The 23,664-nt window shown below is 42.2% G+C and overlaps 2 protein-coding genes across 9 annotated transcripts in view; both read left to right on the plus strand.

Annotated features, from left to right (window-relative positions):
* The window catches only part of tmco3 (transmembrane and coiled-coil domains 3), a 20,293-nt gene extending 12,724 nt beyond the window's left edge, over nucleotides 1-7,569 (plus strand). Inside the window, exons 8-13 of one of the 4 annotated variants that reach the window (XM_084402314.1) lie at nucleotides 3,450-3,567; nucleotides 3,960-4,155; nucleotides 5,503-5,653; nucleotides 5,971-6,050; nucleotides 6,133-6,282; nucleotides 6,619-7,483. In XM_084402314.1, coding sequence (XP_084258440.1) covers nucleotides 3,450-3,567; nucleotides 3,960-4,155; nucleotides 5,503-5,653; nucleotides 5,971-6,050; nucleotides 6,133-6,282; nucleotides 6,619-6,732 — 809 coding nt within the window. In that variant the 3' untranslated portion in view covers nucleotides 6,733-7,483. Of the gene's footprint in view, nucleotides 1-3,449; nucleotides 3,568-3,959; nucleotides 4,156-5,502; nucleotides 5,654-5,970; nucleotides 6,051-6,132; nucleotides 6,283-6,618 lie in introns of all 4 variants that reach the window. The other 3 variants (XM_084402315.1, XM_084402312.1, XM_084402313.1) reach the window with 3 other exon arrangements.
* A 1,159-nt stretch (nucleotides 7,570-8,728) lies between these two features.
* tfdp1b (transcription factor Dp-1, b) lies at nucleotides 8,729-22,982 on the plus strand. 5 transcript variants are annotated; one of them, XM_084397468.1, is made up of 12 exons: nucleotides 8,729-8,800; nucleotides 10,319-10,377; nucleotides 10,776-10,842; nucleotides 12,136-12,239; nucleotides 14,592-14,704; nucleotides 16,090-16,252; nucleotides 17,200-17,346; nucleotides 18,196-18,264; nucleotides 19,243-19,394; nucleotides 20,256-20,422; nucleotides 22,260-22,314; nucleotides 22,411-22,982. In XM_084397468.1, the coding sequence occupies exons 2-12, from the start codon at nucleotides 10,366-10,368 to the stop codon at nucleotides 22,532-22,534; spliced, it is 1,173 nt and encodes a 390-aa protein (XP_084253594.1). In that variant the 5' UTR covers nucleotides 8,729-8,800; nucleotides 10,319-10,365; the 3' UTR covers nucleotides 22,535-22,982. The 5 variants fall into 5 exon arrangements, with proteins under 5 accessions (XP_084253594.1, XP_084253592.1, XP_084253591.1 ...); XM_084397466.1 differs by lacking the exon at nucleotides 8,729-8,800 and adding an exon at nucleotides 9,382-9,569 and having other exon boundaries at nucleotides 10,316-10,377; XM_084397465.1 differs by lacking the exon at nucleotides 8,729-8,800 and adding an exon at nucleotides 9,418-9,569.
* The last annotated feature ends 682 nt before the right edge of the window (nucleotides 22,983-23,664 follow it).

Consider the following 23,664-nt stretch of genomic DNA (forward strand, 5'->3'; position numbering starts at 1 on the left):
ACGTATCACAGCCATTGACTTTACGATCACAGCGCTTCGGCTCGGCTGATATACCCGCAGGTGGCAAAGTAGACCTAAGCCTACTGTCTGACAAAAAGCAGGCTGCAGTCGGGATTTTCCTTTCCTTAAAATAACGGATTACTTTTTTTAAAAAATAACGAAGTTACTGATTACTTAACGCAAGAAACTAACGCGTTAAGTTACACATTTCACGAAAAAGGTAATTAGAGTACTCTAACGCGTTACTTTGTAACGCGTTACCCACAACACTGGTCTATATAGCTAATTTTGCCCATCATGACGACTGTGGGGGGGGGGTGAATATTTTTATAACTCATCTGTTTAAATCATATTAAAGCTTAAAGTTCTGCATAATTAAGGGCGTGGCCTCTTGAGTGACAGGCGGATTGCAGCTGATGTCACTACTAGCCGTTTGTCTGCTGTCTGTTAGCATCACGTCACCTCAGCTAATCCGCCTCGCTGCACATTTTAGTTTATCCGGGAGTGACGCGCAGCCAAGATGGCGACGGCCGGCTCCGCCCACTTTGGGGTTCAAGTGACGAGTGACGTCACGGACACTACGTCCATATATATATATTTTTTACAGTCTTTGGTATACAGTACATCCGGAAAGTATTCACAGTGCTTCACATTTTCCACATTTTGTTATGTTACAGCCTTTTTCCAAAATGGATTAAATTCATTATTGTCCTCAAAATTCTACAAACAATACCCCATAATGACAACTTTAAAGAAGTTTGTTTGAAATCTTTGCAAATTTATTAAAAATAAAAAAAACGAAAAAACACATGTAGATAGGTATTCACAGCCTTTGCTCAATACTTTGTTGAAGCACCTTTGGCACCAATTACAGTCTCAAGTGTTTTCGGGTATGATGCTGCAAGTTTGCCACACATATTTTTGGGCAGTTTCTCACATTTCTCACAGAACCTCTCAAGCTCCATCAGGTTGTATGGGGAGTCTCGGTGCTCAGCCGTTTTCAGATCTCTCCAGAGATGCTCAATCGGGTTCGAGGCTGAGCTCTGGCTGGGCCACTCAAAGACATTCCCAGAGTGTTCCCGGAGCCATTCCTGTCTTATCTTGGCTGTGTGCTGAGTGTCGTTGTCCTGTTGGAAGATGAACCATCGCCCCAGTCTGAGGTCCAGAGCTCTGGAGCAGGTTTCCATCAAAGACATCTCTGTACATTCATCTTTTCCTCAAACCTGACTAGTCTCCCAGTTCCTCATCTTTCCCTCAATCCTGACGAGTCTCCCAGTTCCTCATCTTTTCCTCGATCCTGACTAGTCTCCAAGGTCCTCATCTTTCCCTCGATTCTGACGAGTCTCCCAGTTCCTCATCTTTCCCTTGATCCTGACGAGTCTCCCAGTTCCTCATCTTTCCCTCGTTCCTGACTAGTCTCCCGGTTCTTCATCTTTCCTTCGATCCTGACTAGTCTCCCGGTTCATCATCCATTCCTCGATCCTGACTAGTCTCCCAGTTCCTCATCTTTCCCTCGTTCCTGACTAGTCTCCCGGTTCCTCATCTTTCCCTCATTTCTGACTAGTCTCCCGGTTCTTCATCTTTCCTTCGATCCTGACTAGTCTCCCGGTTCATCATCCATTCCTCGATCCTGACTAGTCTCCCAGTTCCTCATCTTTCCCTTGATCCTGACGAGAATCCCAGTTCCTCATCTTTCCCTCGATCCTGACGAGTCTCCCAGTTCCTCATCTTTCCCTCGTTCCTGACTAGTCTCCCGGTTCCTCATCTTTCCCTCATTTCTGACTAGTCTCCCGGTTCTTCATCTTTCCTTCGATCCTGACTAGTCTCCCGGTTCATCATCCATTCCTCGATCCTGACTAGTCTCCCGGTTCATCATCCATTCCTCGATCCTGACTAGTCTCCCGGTTCTTCATCTTTCCCTCAATCCTGACTAGTCTCCTGGTTCCTCATCTTTCCTTCGATCCTGACTACTTGACTAATCTCCCGGTTCATCATCCATTCCTCGATCCTGACTAGTCTCCCGGTTCTTCATCTTTCCCTCGACCCTGACTAGTCTCCCGGTTCCTCATCTTTCCTTCGATCCTGACTACCTGACTAGTCTCCCGGTTCCTCATCCTTCCCTCGACCCTGACTAGTCTCCCAGTTCCTCATCTTTCTTTCGATCCTGACTAGTCTCCCGGTTCCTCATCCTTCCCTCGATCCTGACTAGTCTCCCGGTTCCTCATCTTTCCTTCGATCCTGACTAGTCTCCCGGTTCCTCATCTTTCCCTCATTTCTGACTAGTCTCCTCATCTTTCCTTCTATCCTGACTACCTGACTAGTCTCCCGGTTCTTCATCTTTCCCTCGATCCTGACTAGTCTCCCGGTTCCTCATCTTTCCCACGATCCTGACTAGTCTCCCGGTTCCTCATCTTTCCCTCAATCCTGACTTTTCTCCCGGTTCCTCTTCTTTCCATCGATCCTGACTAGTCTCCCAGTTCCTCATCTTTCCTTCGATCCTGACTAGTATCCCGGTTCCTCATCTTTCCCTCAACCCTGACTATTCTCCCGGTTCCTCTTCTTTCCTTCGATCCTGACTAGTCTCCCAGTTCCTCATCTTTCCCTCAATCCTGACTATTCTCCCAGTTCCTCATCTTTCCTTCGATCCTGACTAGTCTCCCAGTTCCTCATCTTTACTTCGATCCTGACTAGTCTCCCAGTTCCCCCACAGCTGATGCTGGTTAACTGTAGGGATGGTATTGGCCAGGTGATGAGCGGTGCCTGCTTTCCTCTAGACATGACACCTGCCATTCAGGCCAAAGAGTTCAATCTTTGTTTCTCATGTCCTGAGAGTCCTTCAGGTGCCTTTTGGAAAACTCCAGTCATGTGCCTTATACTGAGGAGTGGCTTCCATCTGATTGGTTTAGAGCTACAGAGATGGTTGTTCTTCTGGAAGGTTCTCAGCTCGGACCTTATATAGACAGGTGTGTGCCTTTCCAAATCATGTTCAATCAACTGAATTTACCACAGGTGGACTCCAATAAAGTTGTAGAAACATCTCAAGGATGATCAGTGGAAACGGGATGCACCGGAGCTCAATTTTGAGTGTCATGGCAAGGGCTGTGAATACTTATGTACATCTGATTTTTTTCGTTTTTTATTTTTAATAAATACAATAATACAAAAATAATAAATTGAATAAATGCAAACTTTTTAAACAAACTTCTTTCACGTTGTCATTATGGGGTATTGTTTGTAGAATTTTGAGGAAAATAATTAATTTAATCCGTTTTGGAATAAGGCTGTAACATAAAATGTAGAAAAAGTGAAGCGCTGTGAATACTTTCCGGATGCACTGTATATACGACACGATTAGATCCACTAGTGGAAGCAAGGAGTCATGTTTGATTATATTTCCTGTAACACCACCTCTCATCGGTGTGTGTGTGTGTGTGTGTGTGTGTTGACAGGTGAGCTGGACTACAGCAGTGTTTTACTGGGAATGCTGGTCATGCAGGACGTGCAGCTCGGCCTGTTCATCGCCGTCATGCCCACATTCATTCAGGGAGGAACTGGAGACACGGACAGGTGAATCACTTTATTTATTTATTTATACTATGCAGTAACCAATAAAAAAAAAACCAATACAAAACAGTAATGAACAATAATAGACAGGACAGGTGAACCACCGATCTCGCTGTGGCACTGTAGAACTCGCATCATATCAGGGTTGAAAACAGTTGTGCTGCTTCATATTTTTGTGGAAACCCTGATTTCTTAATTCTTTATTTTAAATAGAATCTTTTGTAACATTATAAACGTGACTCTTGATGAGCTGAAGTGTGTGTGTCCCAGTGTGCTGATGGGATTGATGAGTTGAGGTGTGTGTGTATCCCAGTGTGCTGATGGGATTGATGAGCTGAAGTGTGTGTCCCAGTGTGCTGATGGGATTGATGAGTTGAGGTGTGTGTGTGTCCCAGTGTGCTGATGGGAACTCTGCATGTACTGGTTCTGCTGGCTCGGGTTCTGGTGTCTCTGGCCGGTGTGCTGGTCATGTGTTGGATTCTGCGCTCGCATCTGATTGGTCCCTTCTACAGGAAGTTGCACGCGGAGAGCAAAGGGAACAAGGAGATCCTAGTGCTGGGAACCAGTGCCTTCGTGTTCCTGATGCTGACGGTGACTCTCTGTCTCTCTCTGTCTCTCTCTCTCTCTGGGCCCTATTTTAATGATCTGAAACACAAGTAACTTTGTGGGCGGATCTCGGGTTAGCCCGACGCTAATCTAAAATCTGAAGTAGCTTCATTACTCATAGGTGTGGTTTGGGCGTAACGTGAAATAAACCAATCAGAGCGTCATCTCACATTCCCTTTAAGAGCAGGCGCGCTTGTTCCATGGCGGATTGCTATTATAACGGCAGACGCACGCCAGGAGCGGTTCACAGCCGAGGAGACCGACGTTCTCGTCAGGGCCGTAAAACACAGAGAAGTGACATTGGGGATGGAGAAACACACACAGATTAGCTTCGGTTAAACAGGCGTATCATAATTTGGGTAAATGTGTAAGCTAGATTTAATGCCTATTTATTCACATCTTCATGGACACCACAATGATTTCCCTCGTGTGGAATATTTTTTCTTGTAATAATGTATGATTTGCAAAAAAATTAGAACTGCTGCTTCTGTGTAGATGAGAGAAGCAAAGTGTGTGTGTGTTGTGCACACGCTACATTATGGCCAAGCATGCGCCCTTAAAATATCATCTGAACGCGCCACTGACTTTAGACGAGGTTTCTCCTGGTCAGTGGGGGAATTGTTTTCTGAAACTGCAAAATAGCACCAGGGAACGTTTGCGCCAGAACACGCCTCCCCTCTTCGCTGAACCGCCCCCGGGAGCGCAAGTTCATTCCCTAATTTACCGACGTGCGTCTGTGGAGGGAAAAGTCCGCTGTGCGCGGGTGCAAAATAGGAATGATGCATGCGTCGTGTACCAAATCAATTGCGCTGGGTGCAAGATAGGGCACTCTGTCTCTGTCTCTCTCTCTCTCTCTCTCTCTCTCTCTCTCTCTCTCTCTGTCTCTCTCTCTCTCTCTCTCTCTCTCTGTCTCTCTCTCAAGTAAGTGACAATGTACATCCAGCCGGTTGTTATCTCAGAATAACCCCCGACAGGGTGATCACGATCCGGTCTTCCATCAGCCTGAAGGGGTTTATTCTGAGATCACACACATTCACACGCACACACACACACTTGAAGGGGTTTATTCTGAGATAACACACACACACACGCACACACACACCTGAAGGGGTTTATTCTGAGATAACAACCGGCTGGATGTACATTATCCCGCTTATTACACAGATATTTGCCACAGAAGTAAATAATTAGACATGAAATATTGATCTGATTCTAAATATTTTATTAGGTCTTTAAACGCAAAGCTGGGGATAATATCCCGCTGGATGTGTGATTGACCAATCAGAATCAAGTATTCCCCAGAGCCGTGTAATAATCTGCGATATCTTCCAGGTCACAGAGTTCATGGACGTGTCGATGGAGTTGGGATGTTTCCTAGCAGGAGCGCTGCTCTCGTCACAAGGTCACATGGTCACCGCTGAGGTCATGAGCTGCGCTGAACCAATCAGAGACTTCCTGGCCATCATCTTCTTCGCATCTATTGGTGAGCGGCCGGTCCTGGAGCTGAGAATTATGGGATATTAGCAGGAAAGCGCAGAATCCAGTCATAAATAAGCAGACTATATTGCTATCAAAGGCAGGTTTATAAAAAAATAATCAAATACAACCAAATTCTGATGGAAGTGTCTGGCGGCCGTGTGTGTATGTGTGTGTGCACGTGTGTGTGTGTGTGTGTGTGTGTGTGTGTGCGCGTGTGTGTGTGTGCACGTGTGTGTGTGTGCACGTGTGTGTGTGTGTGTGTGTGTGTGTGTGTGTGTGTGTGTGTGTGTGTGTGTGTGCACGTGTGTGTGTTGTCTGCAGGGCTGCACGTGTTCCCGACCTTCGTCCTGTACGAGCTCACCATTCTGCTAGTCCTGACCTTCTCGCTGGTCATCATGAAGGTATGTTTGCTCACGTGACACTGATTCCCAGAACAGGAACATGATCATGGATCTCTCTGTGGTTCTGGGGTTCTGTTCTCAGTTCCTGATGGCGGTTCTGGTTCTGTCGGTCGTCCTCCCGCCGGGCTCTCGGCACATGCGCTGGCTGGTGTCGGCAGGACTGGCTCAGGTCAGCGAGTTCTCCTTCGTCCTGGGCAGTCGCGCTCGCCGGGCCGGCATCATCTCCCGAGAGGTCAGTGGTGTCCGCTTACTCCCAGAATGCCCTGCTGTTTAAACCAGCATGAAAGGGAAGCTGACAGACGGCGATTATGATCTTATAAAAGAGCTTCTTTGAGATTATTCTCCTCTATTGTGCCGTATATCCGAGTGAAACGCTTCAGGAACAAGAACAAATGTGGGCGGGGCTTGATTGTGTCTGTGGGGAATTGATTGGATGGTTGTGGTTTGCTATTGGCTGATCTCATGTGAGTGACAGGTTGTAGCCCCGCCCTCATCATCAGAGAAGTTGCTGTTATTCTGACTGCAGACTGTACAGTAATAGCCCTTCCTCTCCTCCTCTTCCTCACAGGTGTATCTGCTGGTCCTCAGCGTCACCACACTCAGTCTCCTCCTGGCTCCGGTGTTGTGGAGAGCCGCTACGATCCGATATATCCCGCGACCCGACCGGAAAACACTCACCTGAGACTCTCCGGAGACGCTCACGGCTAACGAATGCATCATATTGATGCTGTGAGAAACACAAGGGCAGATCATCAACTTCAGCATTAAAGGAGTCGATCACTTCAGAATTAAAATGTCCTGATGATTTACTCTCCTCTCGTCATCCGAGATGTTCATGTTCAAAACCTTCATTTCTTTTCCACTGAAGAAAGAAAGACACGAACATCTTGGATGACGAGAGGGAGAGTGAACCATCAGGAGATGTGAACTACTCCTTTAATACATTCACGCACAACTTTTCTAATGTGTCTATATCTGCTGTAATATGTAATGTATGACCAAACGTTATTTATTTGTGTAATGCGTGCCTTGAAATGAGCCGATGTAAGCTCGTGCACACGGTGGCGGGTCTCACGTTACTCACAGATGAACTGAAGTTATGAATCATTCCTCGGGATGTTGATTCTCTCCAGGAGCAAAAAATACCATTAAAAAATACAAATAAAGTGAGTGTTTGTGTTTGTGATGTGGAATGACTGAACCACAGGACATGTAGACGTTGTGGATTTACGTATTATATGCAGGGCCAAATACAGAAGCTCATTAAAATCATAATTATGAGATAAAAAGTCAAAATTGACATAGAAAGTCATAATTTCAACTTTTGATGTCATAATTTTGTCTTTTTAATCTCATAATAATAACTTGGTATGGTTAATAATTATGACTTTTCATCTCATAATTAAATTTTAGTGTCATAATTTCAATTTTTTATCTCATAATTATGACTTATCTCAGAATAATGACTTTGTATGTCAATTCAATTTTAAGATGCAAATTTTTACTTTGTGTCATAATTTCACCTTTTTAATCTCATAATTATGCCTTTTCTCATAATAATGACAGAATGTTCATAATTATGATTTTTTTAAATCTCATATTTATGACTTCTCTCATAATAATGATTACTTAGTATGTTCATAAATATGACTTAGTATGTCAGTTGAATCTTAATGTCATAATTTCAGCTTTTTAAATCTCATGATTATGCCTTATCTCATAATAATGACTTAGTATGTTCATAATTGTGACTATCTCATATTTATGACTCAGTATGTCATAATTCAATTTTATGGTCGTAATTTTTACTTTGTCATAATTTCATCTTTTTTTAATCTCATAATTATGCCTTATCTCATAATATTGACTAAGTATGTTCAGAATTATGACTTTATGATTTTATGACTTCTCTCATAATATACTTAGTATGTTCATAAATATGTATTTTTGTCTCATAATTATGACTTGGTATGTCATAATTTCAGTTTTATCTCATAATAATAACTTAGTATGTCATAATTAAATTTTAAGATGCAAATTTTTACTTTGTGTCATAATTTCACCTTTTTAATCTCATAATTATGCCTTTTCTCATAATAATGACAGTATGTTAATAATTATGACTTTTTATCTCATATTTATGACTTCTCTCACAAAAATGATTACTTAGTATGTTCATAATTATGTATTTGTGTCTAATAATTATGACTTGGTTGGTATGTCATAATTTCAGTTTTTTAATCTCATAATTATGTCTCATCTCATAATAATGACTTAGTATGTTCACAATTATGACTTTTTTCTCATATTTATGACTTACATTATATAATTAATCTTATTTATATTTTTATGTCATACTTTTGACTGATTATTCATAAAAAATAAAAAATAAATCATTTTTTTTCCCCATAAGATTTAAAAAGCATGATTTGTTTTTTATTCTGTGGCAGAAATACGAAACGAGCCGTAGCCTACACACTGGGTCAACATTATGGTCAAACTTGTTTTAAAAAGCCTTTCATCCAGCAGTGTAATTGTCAACCTGCATTTTAAAAATGCCGTAATGCTGGATCTGTGTGTGTGAATTACAGACATGCTTCCACATGCCTCACCCTGCCTTCACGTGCTGTCGGACACTTCCCACTTCTGAAGTCGCGATTACTAACTAGGAAACTGGTATTTGCGATCATTCCGACAGCTCGTGAAGGCAGCAGAATAACATCAGACCACAGAAACAGACTTTTAACCAGGTCAGTAACGACAGGCGCTCATCTGCGTGTTATTAACATACAGATAATCATCATTACATCCATAACTAAACTGAGCTTTGATTTATATACAGGCTTCTAGAGTAACATTGATAGCTGAATTTAACAACAAATGCAAAGTTTAGACCGAGTGGTGTGCGAGTCGAATCATTATGTTAATGATTCATTCGAATCGATTCCCTAACCCTAAACACCCGACTATGGCCTTATAAAAGTTACTTACTATATTAACCATATGTTAACATGATCATACACAACTGATTATTAGGTTTCCTTCACACTGATAGAGCTTTCAGACTCTTTTTTTGCCATTTTGAGTTTGATGTATACCATATACTATGTTAATAACACCGTTATAGTAGTTTTATAAAAAAATATATAATTTCAAATGAGCTTCATTAGCATGGCTGTGTATCACAGTGTTGCCAAAGCATTAACATATTACAATAACTAGTAACTGTGGCGAAAATTCTATGTGTGACAGTGTGATGACTCGAGTGAATCACTGATTCGTTTATGAACCGATTCGCTGAGATGACTCGGGTTTCCCAGTGGAGTTGTGAATGCGCGCTGACGTCACACCGCGTGTATCCAATCATGACGCGCGCTCACGGGAGGCCGCCAAGCTCGGTTTGACTGACTGCTGTGTGCAGGAATAGCTGAAGTAGATCGCTGGTAAACACTGACTTTTATCCAACTAACTGTAGATATCAGCGCGAGATATGACGCGGATGTGAGCGGGGTAGTTAAGGTAAGATAAACCAGTGTATGTTAGGTAGTTTGTGTGTGCGCGCGCGAGGTAAGAAGAAGCGTTAGCTCGCTAGGTTAGGTTAGCTTAGCGTTAGCAGCGTCGAGCTAACGCGCACAACAGCGCGAGGGTCGCGATGCGATGATGATTCGCGTCGCTCTCCGAACAGCCCGTTTTTAAAAGTATATAATCATGACATAAACACGTAGAAATTATGACAGCCTAACTCAGATATGTCATAATTATGACTTTTTATGTGAATAAAACATAATAAAGATTTACTAAAGCATATTTTTCTTATGTGGTGGAAACGGGCTTCCGTACATTTGAGCTCAGAAAAGTGCAACTTCTTTTTGTTGTTGTTTATAACAAAAAAAATATATATTTTTTGTTGTGGACAGAATTTCATAAATATTCATCTTAGTCCAATAAACATGGAGCTGAGTTAATTAAACATGGATTATGTAAATTCATAATATCTGACTGACACTGTAATCTTGAATCAGAGTAACTTCCCTCTCTGATGACGTGTTTACTGGCGCGAGGGCGGGGCTATAACCTGTCACTTACATGAGATCAGCCAATAGCAAACCACAGCCATCCAATCAATTCCCCACAGACACAGTCAAGCCCCGCCCACATGTGTTCTTGTTCCTGAAGCGCTTCACTGGATAAACGGCACAATAGAGGAGAAAAGACCAGTGTAACTTCACTTTAATGACGAGTTTAATAAAGTGTGTGTGTCTCAGCAGAACTGCCGTCTCAGAGCGAAGACTGGCCACTCGCTCAGGTCTCCATCATGGCTAAAGATGTAAGAAACACACGCTTCACAATATTACACACACACACACACTCACACATGTGCCATATTTCCCTGTCCAGACTAGTGTACGGTTATGTTTTACATATCTCGTTTGCATTGAGGTTGTCCGTTCAAAGGGGGGAAATATTAAACTCACATGTACTGATGGATGATGACATCTAACAGCACAGAAACTGGGTCATCACTGTAACACATGCTGGATGTGCTGATACTGATAGATGTTGCTGTGGAACTGAGACCGTTGTGTTGGTGTTTCTATGATTATTAAACACAAGCATCCGCAAATGAACTGCTCATGTTGATGTCATAATTCCAGCATTTCTGACGATTATGATCTCAAAGAAGCTCTTTTATAAGATCATAATCTCCGTCTCTCTGATCCTCAGGCTGGACTCAAAGAAACTAATGGAGAGATAAAGCTGTTTGTCAACCAGACCCTGAGTCCGGGAAAACGTGAGTACACACTGAGCCCAGTGCATGATGGGTAATGACAGCTGGGGTTCATTGCACACTGAGCCCAGTGCATGATGGGTAACGACAGCTGGGATACAAAACTTTGTGGTCTAAACATTATTACTGTTAATCACTGACTAACCGTGTGTGTAAAGTTACATTCAATTACATCACTGTTCAAAATACTGTTTTAATATCTTGTATCAGGGATGCATTAAGCTGATCAAAAGTGACATTTAATTAAAAATAATGTCTGATGATTTTTCTTAATATGATCGACAGCCACTCAAACACTACAGTGTGTGTAAAAAATGAGAAAATGAATGCAATTATTGATTTATATATACGTTTTAATGCTAATAATGTGATAAAAATATATAGTACTGTTCAAAAGTGTGGGGTATTAAGATACATTTAAAAAAAATACTTTTATTCATCAAGGACGCATTAATCTGATCCAAAGTGACATTTATAATGTTACAAAAGATTCTATTTCAAATCAATTCTGTTCTTTTGAACTTTCTATTCATCAAAGAATCATGAGAAATAAAATGCATCAGTTTCCACAGAAATATGAACTGTTTCCAACACTGATAATAATCATTAATGTTTCCTGATCAGCAAATCATCATATTAGAGTGATTTCTGAAGGGTCATGTGACACTGAAGACTGGAGTAATGATGCTGAACATCAGCTTTGATCACAGGAATAAATTACACTTTACTGTATATTCACATAGAGAACAGATGATTTACATTAGAATAATATTTCACTGTTTTACTGTATTTTTGATCAAATAAATGCAGGTTTGATGAGCAGAAGAGGCTCTTTCAGAAACATTAATAAATGTTTCCCACCTCAAACTTTTAAACTGTAATTTATGTAAAGCTAGTAAAAAGAGCATTAGCAATTAAAGAAAACACACTTCAGCAAAACATGATCAGCTCAAAGTGTCCCAATCATTTCTGCTCCCAGTGTCACTGGTAGTCTCTGTGTGAAGAGTTATTGGGTGTAATATGTCACAGTTTACTTTATTCTGCTCTCCTCACTTACAGAACTATAGTGTCCTGATCACACTAGTGAAACAACATCACACATGATATCTGGTGTCTGAGTAATGTTGGGTTTGGCTGTACATTCATGCATTCATGCTTTTATAGGAAGCCACAGCTGATCTAATAACATCGACGGTGACTTCCTGGCCAGCAGGGGGTGCTGTAATGAAAAACACTTCATCAGGACTCATGAATATTAATGATCTGTGTGTGTGTGTGTGTGTGTGTGCGCTGCAGCTGCAGGTGTGTTGTCGTTCCTGACCGTTCATCCGGCGTCCATCTCTGCGGTCAAACAGATCCTGCCTAAAACACTCACCGGCGCTCATGTGCTGCCACATGTGGTAAGAGTCTCGCAGTCACACACACACACACACACACACACACACACACACACACGCAAACAATGACAAAACGTGCATTTAGGAGATATAAGAATTCAAAACTTGGTCTCTCACTTCCGCTAAAATGGATCAGGGGTTTTTATGACATCACCGCGTCTCATCACATCTCCTGTCCAATCAGATGCTCTCTAGAATCTAAAGCTCCGCCCCCTCTGCTATAAACACCACCTGGCCGAAGCGGCGCTGCTCTGAATAAGGTCTATTGCAGGGGTCTCTGATTGGAGGTCGCTCGCCATGGGGCCGTTCACATATCGCGTCTTTTGCGCACTCAAGTCCGTCATATCATATGTCGGCGCGCGGCCAGCACTCATAGGCTCATTATAGAAGCGGCACTTCTCGCTTTTTCCAGGCGAGATGAAAAATTCTCAACGTTTCAGAATGCCTCAAGTGCACCGCAGGTCATGTGACAAGAACCAGCCAATCAGCTTCACCCTTTCCGTAACAACATTGAAAGCTCATCAGCATGAAGGATGGGGGTGCACCCGAACACTAATCTTCACACGCATGACCAGCGTCGGCCAATAGTGAGCCTGCGTTCTGACGTACAACCGCTGTTACGCTACGTGAACTCAATAACAGAGAAGCCGATGGGGGAGAGAGACAGCTCTCAGATTTAATCAGAAATATCTTCATTTGTGTTCTGAAGATGAACGAGAGTCTTGGAACGACATGAGGGCGAGTGATTACTGACAGAACTTTCATTTTTGGGTGAACTAACCCTTTAATGGAGCATGAGCGGTCACATGACCACACTCGCTGGCCCCTCCCACTCCCTCCCATTAACATTGTGTGAGGTGACCCGTGAGAGTCTGTGTAAGCGGATCACAGAACGCTGGAGTCAGCGGGATTAGCCTCCTCTTCATCATCACCATCAGCATTATCATCCTAATACAGCTGCTCGTCTGGAGAAATGAGCACAGCCGCAGAACTCTCTCTCTCCCGCACTGGTGATATTCTGAATGTCCTGATCCAGTCTGACCTCTGACCTGTAATGCTGCCTGAATCACTATCACACACTGTTGGCTCGCTGGCCAGAGGAGAACTGAGACTGAGTCTGGTTCCTTTCCTCTGGCTTGCGTAGTTGAGGACATTTAATTTAATATTCAACAACATTATAGATCTCCTGCACTGACACCATTATATGAGAACTGAGCTGAGCTGGACGATGACATCACGCTTTACTCCAGAGCGGCGTTATATATATACATGAACTAAATTAATAACTTTTTTACAGCAGAAATGAAGCATCACTGAACTGCCTTAAGCTGGACTGTGACGCTGTTTTCTTCTGGAGACAAACTCTTCATTATTCTCCTGTTGTCTCTGTAAAGCTGCTTTCAGGCGAGACACTGCAGGTGAATAGGGTCAAATCTTTAACTAGCAGATATCACCATCAAACTTTCCCAGCTGATTACCTACATTACGATTAGGAAAAAAAATGTATTACAAGTTTTCTGTAATTTAATGTTTAAATATGCAAATTAGGCAATCTCTAATTAAATATGCGCTAATTTGCATAAAAAAAAACAAAAAAACGAAATCTGAGTATTGGATAAAGGGTTAAAAATGTTTTTTTCATTGTGTTCACATATTAAATGGGGGAAAATACAGAGGGATTTATGGATATCTGCTTTTGTTATCCTGTAAATCAGAACATACTGTCAATAGCCTTAAAAAAATGATTTTCGCCATGTTTTTTGGAATAAAAAGTTATATAAATCAGGCTAGGAATAATATATTTACAAATCCTTCTGTAAATGTCTTCATAATATAACTGGGTACAAGACTGGAGAGTTTGGTGTGTATCGGTGCTGCTGAAGTGGAGATGTCGGAGAGAAAAGTCATTTTGAGAAAACCGGCTTTAAAGATTTATCATCAGCCAATGAGATTGCGCATTCAGCCCTTTTACTTTCACGATTGGTTACTGATAAAAAGGAAATGACCATATTTGGATCCGACAGCATTGTACAGGAGAGAGAGAGCTTTCCAGCGGTGTGTGTGATGACGGTGTGCAGACAGAGATCGCGGAGCAGCGGGAGGATTTACAACGCCAACTTTTGTTGAGTTTATGAGAAATCTACAGACGCAAACAGACAAAGTGTGTAAAATAAAGACCTAAATGTGGATTTCAGACTTTTCTTCACCACAAGCCCTGAAAGATGATGTTATTGAAGATGTTATTCAATGTTATTGAAGACAAATATCCAAAAATCACAAAATTGACCAGTAAAAAAGAAGCTGTTTTTGCCTGCCGTGTCTCTCCTTAAAACACTGTGATGTGTGTTCCTGCAGGTGATGGGAACCCCTCAGAGGACGGTCCTGTTACCCGGCCCGCGCTCGCCCAACACACACTTCCACACGCCCCAGACCCAGAACACACACGAGTCCTCGCCCTGGTCCACTGGGTTAGTCCACCGTCGGCTCCAGCATCAGTACATCAGCTCATGAGGCTCCTGTGACCGGCAAGAGGGCGGCACGATCCCACGGGAAAATGGCTTTAAAAATGCCAGACATTTAAACAATGTCTGTGCCGATAGCCTCGTGGGCAAGTGCGCCGACATGTAGCGCCGTTGTGCTTCGGGCAACCTGAGTTCGAGTCCCGGCTCGTGGACCTTTCCCGATCCCGTCCCCCCGACAGCTACTATCCTATCCTAATAAAAATAAAAAAAGGCAAAAATGCCCCAAAAAAACAACAACAATTTTTTTATTAAACAAACAAATAAAAATCCCGGTTTGCTGCAGTTGATTGTAGAGCTGCACAATCAGGCCAAACCTCTGAGATTCTGTATCAATATGGCTATAAAATAGCATAAAAATAATATTTTTTTACATTTAAAAATAAAAATGATTATTAATCATATTATATATCAATATGACTATAAAGGAATACTTATGTATTATTGCTAAATAAAAAAGTAAAAAACGAAATAAGACCTAATACTATTGAAATATTTCTCTTTAAAATAATCAATTTACTATGAAAAAAAAATCTATTTTGATGATTTCCCGAAGCCGAATCTTGATGCTGGTGTTGCTCCAGTGGACTGTGCCGTCCTCACCGGGATCATGAGGAGTTCATCACTCACAGCTCATGAATATCATCAAACCGGTGTCCCACAATGCACTATAATCAGTCACATGGACATGAGCTTGTTTCCCTGGAGGAGAAATGTGTTCAAGCTTCTGTGTTTGGGTAATGTTGCTGTGCTAATGTCGAACGCCCCCCTTTAGTTCTCAGACCACAGAAGGAGGATCTTTACAACATGTCCCGTTCTGTGACACTTGTGTGTCTTTTTGAAAGCTTGATCAAATCTCCTGATTGTCGTCTTTGAAAAGCATAAAAAGTAGTGCTTGAAAATTCCTGAAAGTCCTAGAAAGGTAATTTTCCAGAATGTGTGCGAACCCTAGAAACATCTGCAAACCCAGCAGTGTGTGTGTGTGTGTTCTCTGTAGGGATGATGGGAAGTTCAGATCATTTTACTGACTCATTTGATCATTTGAGTTATTTCGTTCATTTAAGGGGCTTTAGATGTTATACTTTTAACAGCCAGATTCCCCGAAAACATCCACCTGTGCAATCTGGACCATATCTTCAGTTAGGAAATCATTATAATGATAATTTACAGGGAACATAAATATTTAATTTACCTTCTGAGTCTTTGGTTAATCTGTCATGTGACACGCAATGAATGACCCATCACTAGCACTGTGGTGTTGCTGTTGCTGTTGTTGTTGTTGTTGTTGCTGTTGTTGAGATCTCCTGTGACGAGCATCATGGCTCCTCCGGCAGGCGCAGCAGGAAAGGTGATAAAAGCGGGAAGGGTTTGAGGCATTTCTCCATGAAAGTGTGTGAGAAGGTGCAGAAGAAGGTGGTGACGTCCTACAACGAGGTGGCAGACGAGCTGGTGACGGAGTTCAGCTCCGGTGACACACACATCTCCCCGAACGAGGCGGTCAGTCACACACACACACACACACATCTCCCCGAACGAGGCGGTCAGTCACACACACACACACACATCTCCCCGAACGAGGCGGTCAGTCACACACACACATCTCCACGAACGAGGCGGTCAGTCACACACACACACACACACTCTTGCTTGCTGTCAATCACGAGCCACGTTTCCATTACAGATCTGTGACCCTGGACCACAAAACCAGTCACAAGGGTACATTTTTTAAAATGTATTTATTTATACGTAGAGTTTAAACATTTCATTATTTATACATTTATATAGAGAGATTAATGCATCATCTGAAAGCTGAATAAATAAGCGTTCCGTTGAGGTATGGTTTGTTCGGATAGGACAATATTTGGAATGAACATCTGGAATCTGAGGGTGCAAAAAAATGTAAACATTGAGAAAATCTCCTTTAAAGTTGTGCATTTATGTTGGCGATTGTGCTGCATTCACTCACACAAATACATGTGTTATATATTTACAGTAGGAAATGTACTAAATATCTTCATGGAACATGATTTTAATATCAGAATGATTTTTGGCATAAAAGAAAAATCGATCATTTTGACCCATAAAATGTATTGTTGGCTATTGCCACAGATAAACCCGTGCGACTCGAGACTGGTTTACTGATCCAGGGTCACATTTGCGCTAAACTTTTGTGATATTTTCTAAATGTCGATATAAAACTATTGAGAAATGATGGCGTTTCCAATAACGGATGTTATGCGACTAAAACGCCATATTTTCAGGCCTGAAAAACCTCATGCGAGCATAAAAACATTTTTTACGAAATATGGGAGTTTTTGTGTGAAATTGCCGTGTTTCCATTGGCCGTATTTTTCAATTCGCAATTTCAATTTGCGCAGTTTGAAGGGTAATGTAAACGCGGCGACAGAGACGTTGCTCACCGACTCGTGTCATTGGTCCTCCAGCACGTGTACGATCAGAAGAACATCCGCAGACGCGTTTACGACGCCCTGAACGTCCTGATGGCCATGAACATCATCTCCAAAGACAAGAAGGAGATCAAGTGGATTGGATTCCCCACTAACTCGGCTCAGGAGTGTGAGGATCTGGAGGTCAGTCAGTCCCAGGGCTCATTTACATTTATGCATCTGGCAGACGCTTGCATCTCAAGGCACACATTTACATTCTTATCAGTTCTTGCTGTCCCTGGGAATCGAACCCATGACCTTGGCGTTGCAAGCGTTGTGTTGATCGAGTTGAATGTTCATGAGTAGGGCTGCACGAGTAATCGCACTTTACATATAATCGCACTTAAACCGAGTTGTATCTCGATCATGAAATGGCCAAGGCTGTGTGTGTAATGTGCAGCGTGTCAGTGACGTACGGCTCAGCAAACGCGGCTCACTCTGAGTTTGAGTCGCTTATAACGAGCATTTGAAAAAACAACACGCGTCAAACATCCTTACAAACACCAGAAGCATTTATGAACCTCTTGTCCAACAAAAGACAACATTTAATAACATGCTTTACCTCCAGACTCACTTCATGAGGACAGCTGAGCTCCTCCTGTGAGATGATGAGCTTCTGACACAGAATAAGGCAGTCGTGTGTTTATTAGTCGTGTTTAATCAAAGCATTCAGTCTCCTGTTTATTCAGATACAGCGACAGGGGTTTCCTGGAATAATGTGTGTTATCGTACTTCTGCGGCGGGGCATATTTGGTGTGTGTGAGAGAGAGAGACGCCCTCTGGTGTTCAGAGGGATGTGTGTGTGTGTGTGTGTGTGAGACGCCCTCTGGTGTTCAGATAGAGTATTTGCTACTACGATCAGCCGCTGCACTGACGAGCTGCACATAATCTCAGCCTTTGCCAAATCGTGTGCGGTTTCAGTGCGATTAATCGTGCGGCGCTGACACACAGCCGTGTTCATGAGTGAGTGTGTCATCTGTGTGTCTCCTGAAGGTCGAGCGGCAGAGACGACTCGAGAGAATCAAACACAAACAGTCTCAGCTGCAGGAGCTCATACTGCAGGTACATCGCATCACTTCCTGTCTGTCAGAACTCTGTTTTTATATATATATATACAATATATATATATTCTTCGCATCACTTCCTGTCTGTTTCATATACACCACACCTCATACCTTCTCGTTTATATGGGCGACGGGTAAAACCACAGTAGAGAGAGATGTGCGGCGTTCAGTTTTTTGCTTGTTGTTTTTTAGTTAAAGCAAAAAAATAGTTTTTCAAAATCTGATTTAATAAAACAATATATAGATATTTGTCGGCACCGATCGCCTCGTGGCCTCAAGCCTCACATATAGTGCCGCTGCGCTTCGGGTGACCCGAGTTCGAATCGCAGCTCGTGGACCTTTACCGATCCTGTCTCTCTCTCCCACCTCACTTCCTGTCCACTCTACACTATCCTATCACAATAAAGGCAAAAACCACAAAAAAAAAAAAAAATATATATATATAGATAGATAGATAGATAGATAGATATTTTGCTGTTAAGGAAAGTTTTTAAGCACTTTTAAGCCCCAAATGATCATTGCAGATTTCTTATTTAACGGCATTTGATAAATAAAATCCAATAACAAATAAACAAATATTGTTTTGTGTGAAGACTTTTTTTTTAAATGCACATTTTCATCTAATTTAAGCCCTAATTGTTTATTACACATGTCTTGTTTAACAGCATTTAATAAAACAATTCAAATCAAATCAAATATAAAATGTAAAAAAAAATTGTGAAGACCAAAAAACTCAATATGTTCATGACAATTTAGCACATTCAACATCATTTATTACAGATGTTTTTGTGGAGAATGAAATTGTGAAGAATGATGTATATATATATAATTTTTTTTTATAAAACCAAGTCTGATGTATTTTCTTTTGATGTTCCGCTTATAAATGAATGGGCAACTATGTAAGAACCGGTTTGCTTTCCCGTGCTGGTGATGATGAATGATGATCCCTGTACGTCTCATCTCTCCTGATTTCCAGCAAATCGCGTTTAAGAACCTGGTGCAGCGCAACCGTCAGGCGGAGCGTCAGAGCCGGAGATCTCCCTCTCCAAACACACTCATCCACCTGCCCTTCATCATCATCAACACCAGCAAGAGGACCGTCATTGACTGCAGCATCTCCAACGACAAGTGAGCATGCGTGTGTGTGTGTGTGTGTGTGTGTGTGTGTGTGTGTGTGTGAGCGCGCGCAACGCCTCCTCTGCTTTAAACTGAAGCCCGTACCCCAAATCATTACGGTTATATTTTAAGCCTGGACTCGAGGTCCGTTTCTCACAGTAAATACTTTTTTTATGTTGTTGCAATATGCTGTATTTTATGATTGCTTGCAACGATAATTAAACAAGTACATGTACAAACACCGTCCCCCGCGGCACAGGCCCCTCAGCACACAAGAGAAGAGGAGATCAAGCACAGACTTACTAATAACGAAACTCTGCTGTGGTTGAACCGGTGAAACGGTCTCAAATCCCTCTGGAACTCCAACATTAAACTTTAAAACAAAGTTTGCGCAGTTGCACAACTATCCACACACATCTATCCGCCTCAGTGCGAGGAAGGAAGAGAGCAGCATCGGGAGGTGATGGGATGACGGTTGATGGCTAGTGCGCGCGGGAGCACATGCGCTAAACAGTTTTGTAAAATGACGTATAATAAAATAAAAATGATTCATACATCATTTTACAGAACTGTTGTGCACATGATGTGCTCCCGCGCGCAGTATTTCAGCCACAACACGCAATCAGAGGCTGAAACTGAGCACTACTGTCTCTCTCGCGCACAGCTAGCATAACACAGCTAGCATACGCCACCAAACTATATATATGTAGGCTAGAGCCTATATAGTTTATCCGAACCCGAGGCTATTCATTAAACATTAACCCGAACCCGTGAGTTTCTCGGGACCCTTCGGGCTCGGGTCGGGTAGCAGAACTCTAGTGTGTGTGTGTGTGTGTGTCCTCTGATCCCGCTCTGATGCTCGTGTCTCCGCAGGTTCGAGTACCTGTTTAACTTCGACAGCATGTTTGAGATCCACGATGACGTGGAGGTTCTGAAGCGCATGGGTCTGGCGTTCGGCCTGGAGTCGGGTCGCTGTAACCCGGAGCAGCTGAAGATCGCCAGAACCCTCGTCCCTAAAGCCCTGCAGCCCTACCTCACAGGTCAGAGGAGTGAGTGTGTGTGAGTGTGTGTGTGTGTGTGCGTGTGTGTGAGAGATCGCCAGAACCCTCGTCCCTAAAGCCCTGCAGCCCTACCTCACAGGTCAGAGGAGTGTGTGTGTGTGTGTGTGAGATGAGTAGGTTAAGAGGTCGGGTTTGTGTGTGTGTGGAGGGCTCCAGACTAACTTTTCCAACTTTCTCAGTTGGTCGCACCAGCACATGATTTGGTCGCACCAAATTGTTTTTTTTTACAACATGGAATTGATCAATGCTGATGAATAGTTGTCCTAATCTGCGTACCCTAGTTCTGCACTGATGTAAATGAAAACCATTAAAAATAACTATAAAAAAACACCACGTATGTTTTTTAAAGTTTGATTGTATTTTATTTAGTACTGTCAGTCGATTAAAACAATTAACTAGCCTATTCACGATTAATCACACGTAACATTAAAGTTTTTAATATATTTTATATTTTAATAATTACACATTTAATCTCCAAATTAATGTAGAAACAACATAAAGTATATTTTAAATATGTGATCTATTAGGTAGGAAATATACATAAATTGAGTAAAGTTATCAAACACCTCTCAGTCTTCACTGTAATTTCTCTTTGATCTGATGTTGGCATACTCCTGTGTGTTTCTGTCCGTTCAAGTGTGAAAGAGAACTCAGAGAACTCAAACCTGTGCTCTCGTCATCAGGTGTGTCTGAGGCTGTATGCCGGCGCGTTGGCTTGTAATTCCTGAATTCCTGTACGTTCGTTAATAAATAAACTGCAAGTGTCTTGCGGAAGCATTGTATCCGGAGCTACTTCTCTCCGCTAATGTCTATGGCGGGTCACGCAGGCACTGGGCAACTCCGCAGCCGAGCCGACCCCGGGATACAATAGCCAGAATATAAACACTTATTATAGGCGTACATTGCGCTGTTGCGCATGCGTGAATATAACTGAGTAGTACATGACCATGCACTCGCACAAATGCGACCGCATACAATTTTAACTCGCACTTTCTCAAAAAATGGTCACATATGCAACCATTTTGGTCACAGTCTGGAACCCTGGTGTGTGTGTGATGAGTAGGTTAAGGGGACGGGTTTGTGTGTGTGTGTGTGTGTGTGTGTGTGTGTGCGTGTGTGTGTGTGCGCGCGTGTGTGTGTGTGTGTGTGTATGTGAGAGTGTGTGATGAGTAGGTTAAGGGGTCAGGTTAGTGTGTGTGAGTGAAATGAGTAGGTTAAGGGGTCGGGTGTGTGTGTGTGTGTGTGTGTGTGTGTGTGTGTGTGTGTGTGTGTGTGTATGTGAGTGTGAGAGTGTGTTATGAGTAGGTTAAGGGGTCGGGTTTGTGTGTGTGTGTGTGTGTGTGCGTTTGATTTATATTACATTGTGGGAACCAAATGTCCCCACAAGGATAGTAAAACCTGAGATCACCTCCATTGTGGGGACCAGCCAGCGGTCCCCATGAGGGGAATGGGTAAATAAACATTCTAAATTATATTTTTTTGAAAATGTAAAAATGCAGAAAGTTTTCTGTGATGGGTAGATTTAGGGGTAGGGTTAGTGTGTGTGTGTGTGTGTGATGGGTAGGTTTAGGGGTAGGGTTAGTGTAAGGGGACAGAATATACAGTTTGTACTGTATAAAAACCATTAAGTCTATGGAGAGTCCCCACAAAGATAGTGAACCAGACATGTGTGTGTGTGTGTGTGTGTGTGTGTGTGTGTGTGTGTGTGTGTGTGTGTGTGTGTGTGTGTGATGAGTAGGTTAAGGGGTCGGGTGTGTGTGTGTGTGTGAGAGAGAGAGAGTGTGTGCTGACCTTCATGAGTGTTTATCTGTTGTAGAAATGGCGCAGGGTGCCGTTAACCAGCTGATCGGGAAGCTTTCCCATGTGGCCACGTGAGTATCACATGATCTCCAGCATGATGTTGATCAGTGTGTTGTTGACGTGTGTGTGTGTAGCGTGAGTGAACACGAGCTGTTCTGATCCGTCAGAGACCGAGGCCCGTCCAGCTCAAACGGGTCCCGAGACGAGACGCCGTCGTCACACATGGAGGATGAAGAAGAGGAGGATGAGGAAGAAGACTCTGATGAAGATGATGATGATGATGATGATTAGTGGTTCTGATTGGATGGATTTGCTTCGGCTCCAGAACCGGTGATATTATGCAGATTCCCTCTTGTTTGTCCTGCTGTAAGGATTCCCTCAAATGCGTCCCATAATTCTTCAGCTCAGTCTGTTATCTCCAGTGGCTTATGAGCAGATAAGCTCGAGTGATCGTCTTTGTGCTGCTGTACCTGTGGAAGAACTCCTGCAGAGCGCGTTATCGAGGCTTTAGCACTGTTTGCTGAGGGGCAGTTTTAACTTTTACCCCGTTTGTTGTGATTGGCTCTCATCGGCAGCTATTTTTGATATTGGAGCTTTTCCGGGACGTTTGTGATGAGCTCTGAGAACACGAGATCAACAACTCAAACGTCCAGCCCTTTTTGTACAATGTAACAAATACTTAAAGAAAATATAGATTTCTTATTCATGTATAGATATTAAACCGAACCAATGATTTAAATGCTTGTGTGGATGTTCTTTGTGCTCTCTGTGAAATAATGTAATCTATGAAGCTCGTTTCCGCCACAGAATTAAAAATAAAAAAGGTAATTGCGACTTTATCTCACAGTTCTGACTTTTTTGAGCACAATTGCAAGTTTAAAAACAAAAAAGTTCTCCAAAACGGTCGTGTTGTGTAATCAAGAAGTGACATTTTTCTCGAACACCTTGATGCGAAAGTTTCTAAACATATCTTTCAAAATAAAACATAATTTTTTTACAAATATTATTATGTTTTGGGAAGTCACACCACAACATTTTTATAGAAACTTCCACCATGAAAAAAAAGAAGAAAAAAAAGGTAATTGCTACTTTTTATCTCGCATCAGAATTTGAAAAAAAGTCAGAACTGTCAAAATTGTGCGATATAAACTCGCAATTATCTTTTACATTTTTTTATTCTGTGGCGGAAACATAGTTATCAGATGGGAAACGTTAATTAAAAAGATCCTTTCCTTTACCATCATCACATCAAACCCTCACGTTTTCATTTAAATGATTGAGAAAAGAGAAATAGCAAATTATATGATTCATGTAGTTCAATAATAAGTGCAGGTACAGTAAATCTGTAATCGTGTTTAGTAATGTCAGGAAGAAGTTGAGTTTGAGATGTTCTCAGTGTTTTATGCATCACTCTACTTCTT

The sequence above is a fragment of the Rutilus rutilus genome, assembly GCF_951802725.1.
Source record: "Rutilus rutilus genome assembly, chromosome: 2".
NCBI lineage: Eukaryota > Metazoa > Chordata > Actinopteri > Cypriniformes > Leuciscidae > Rutilus > Rutilus rutilus.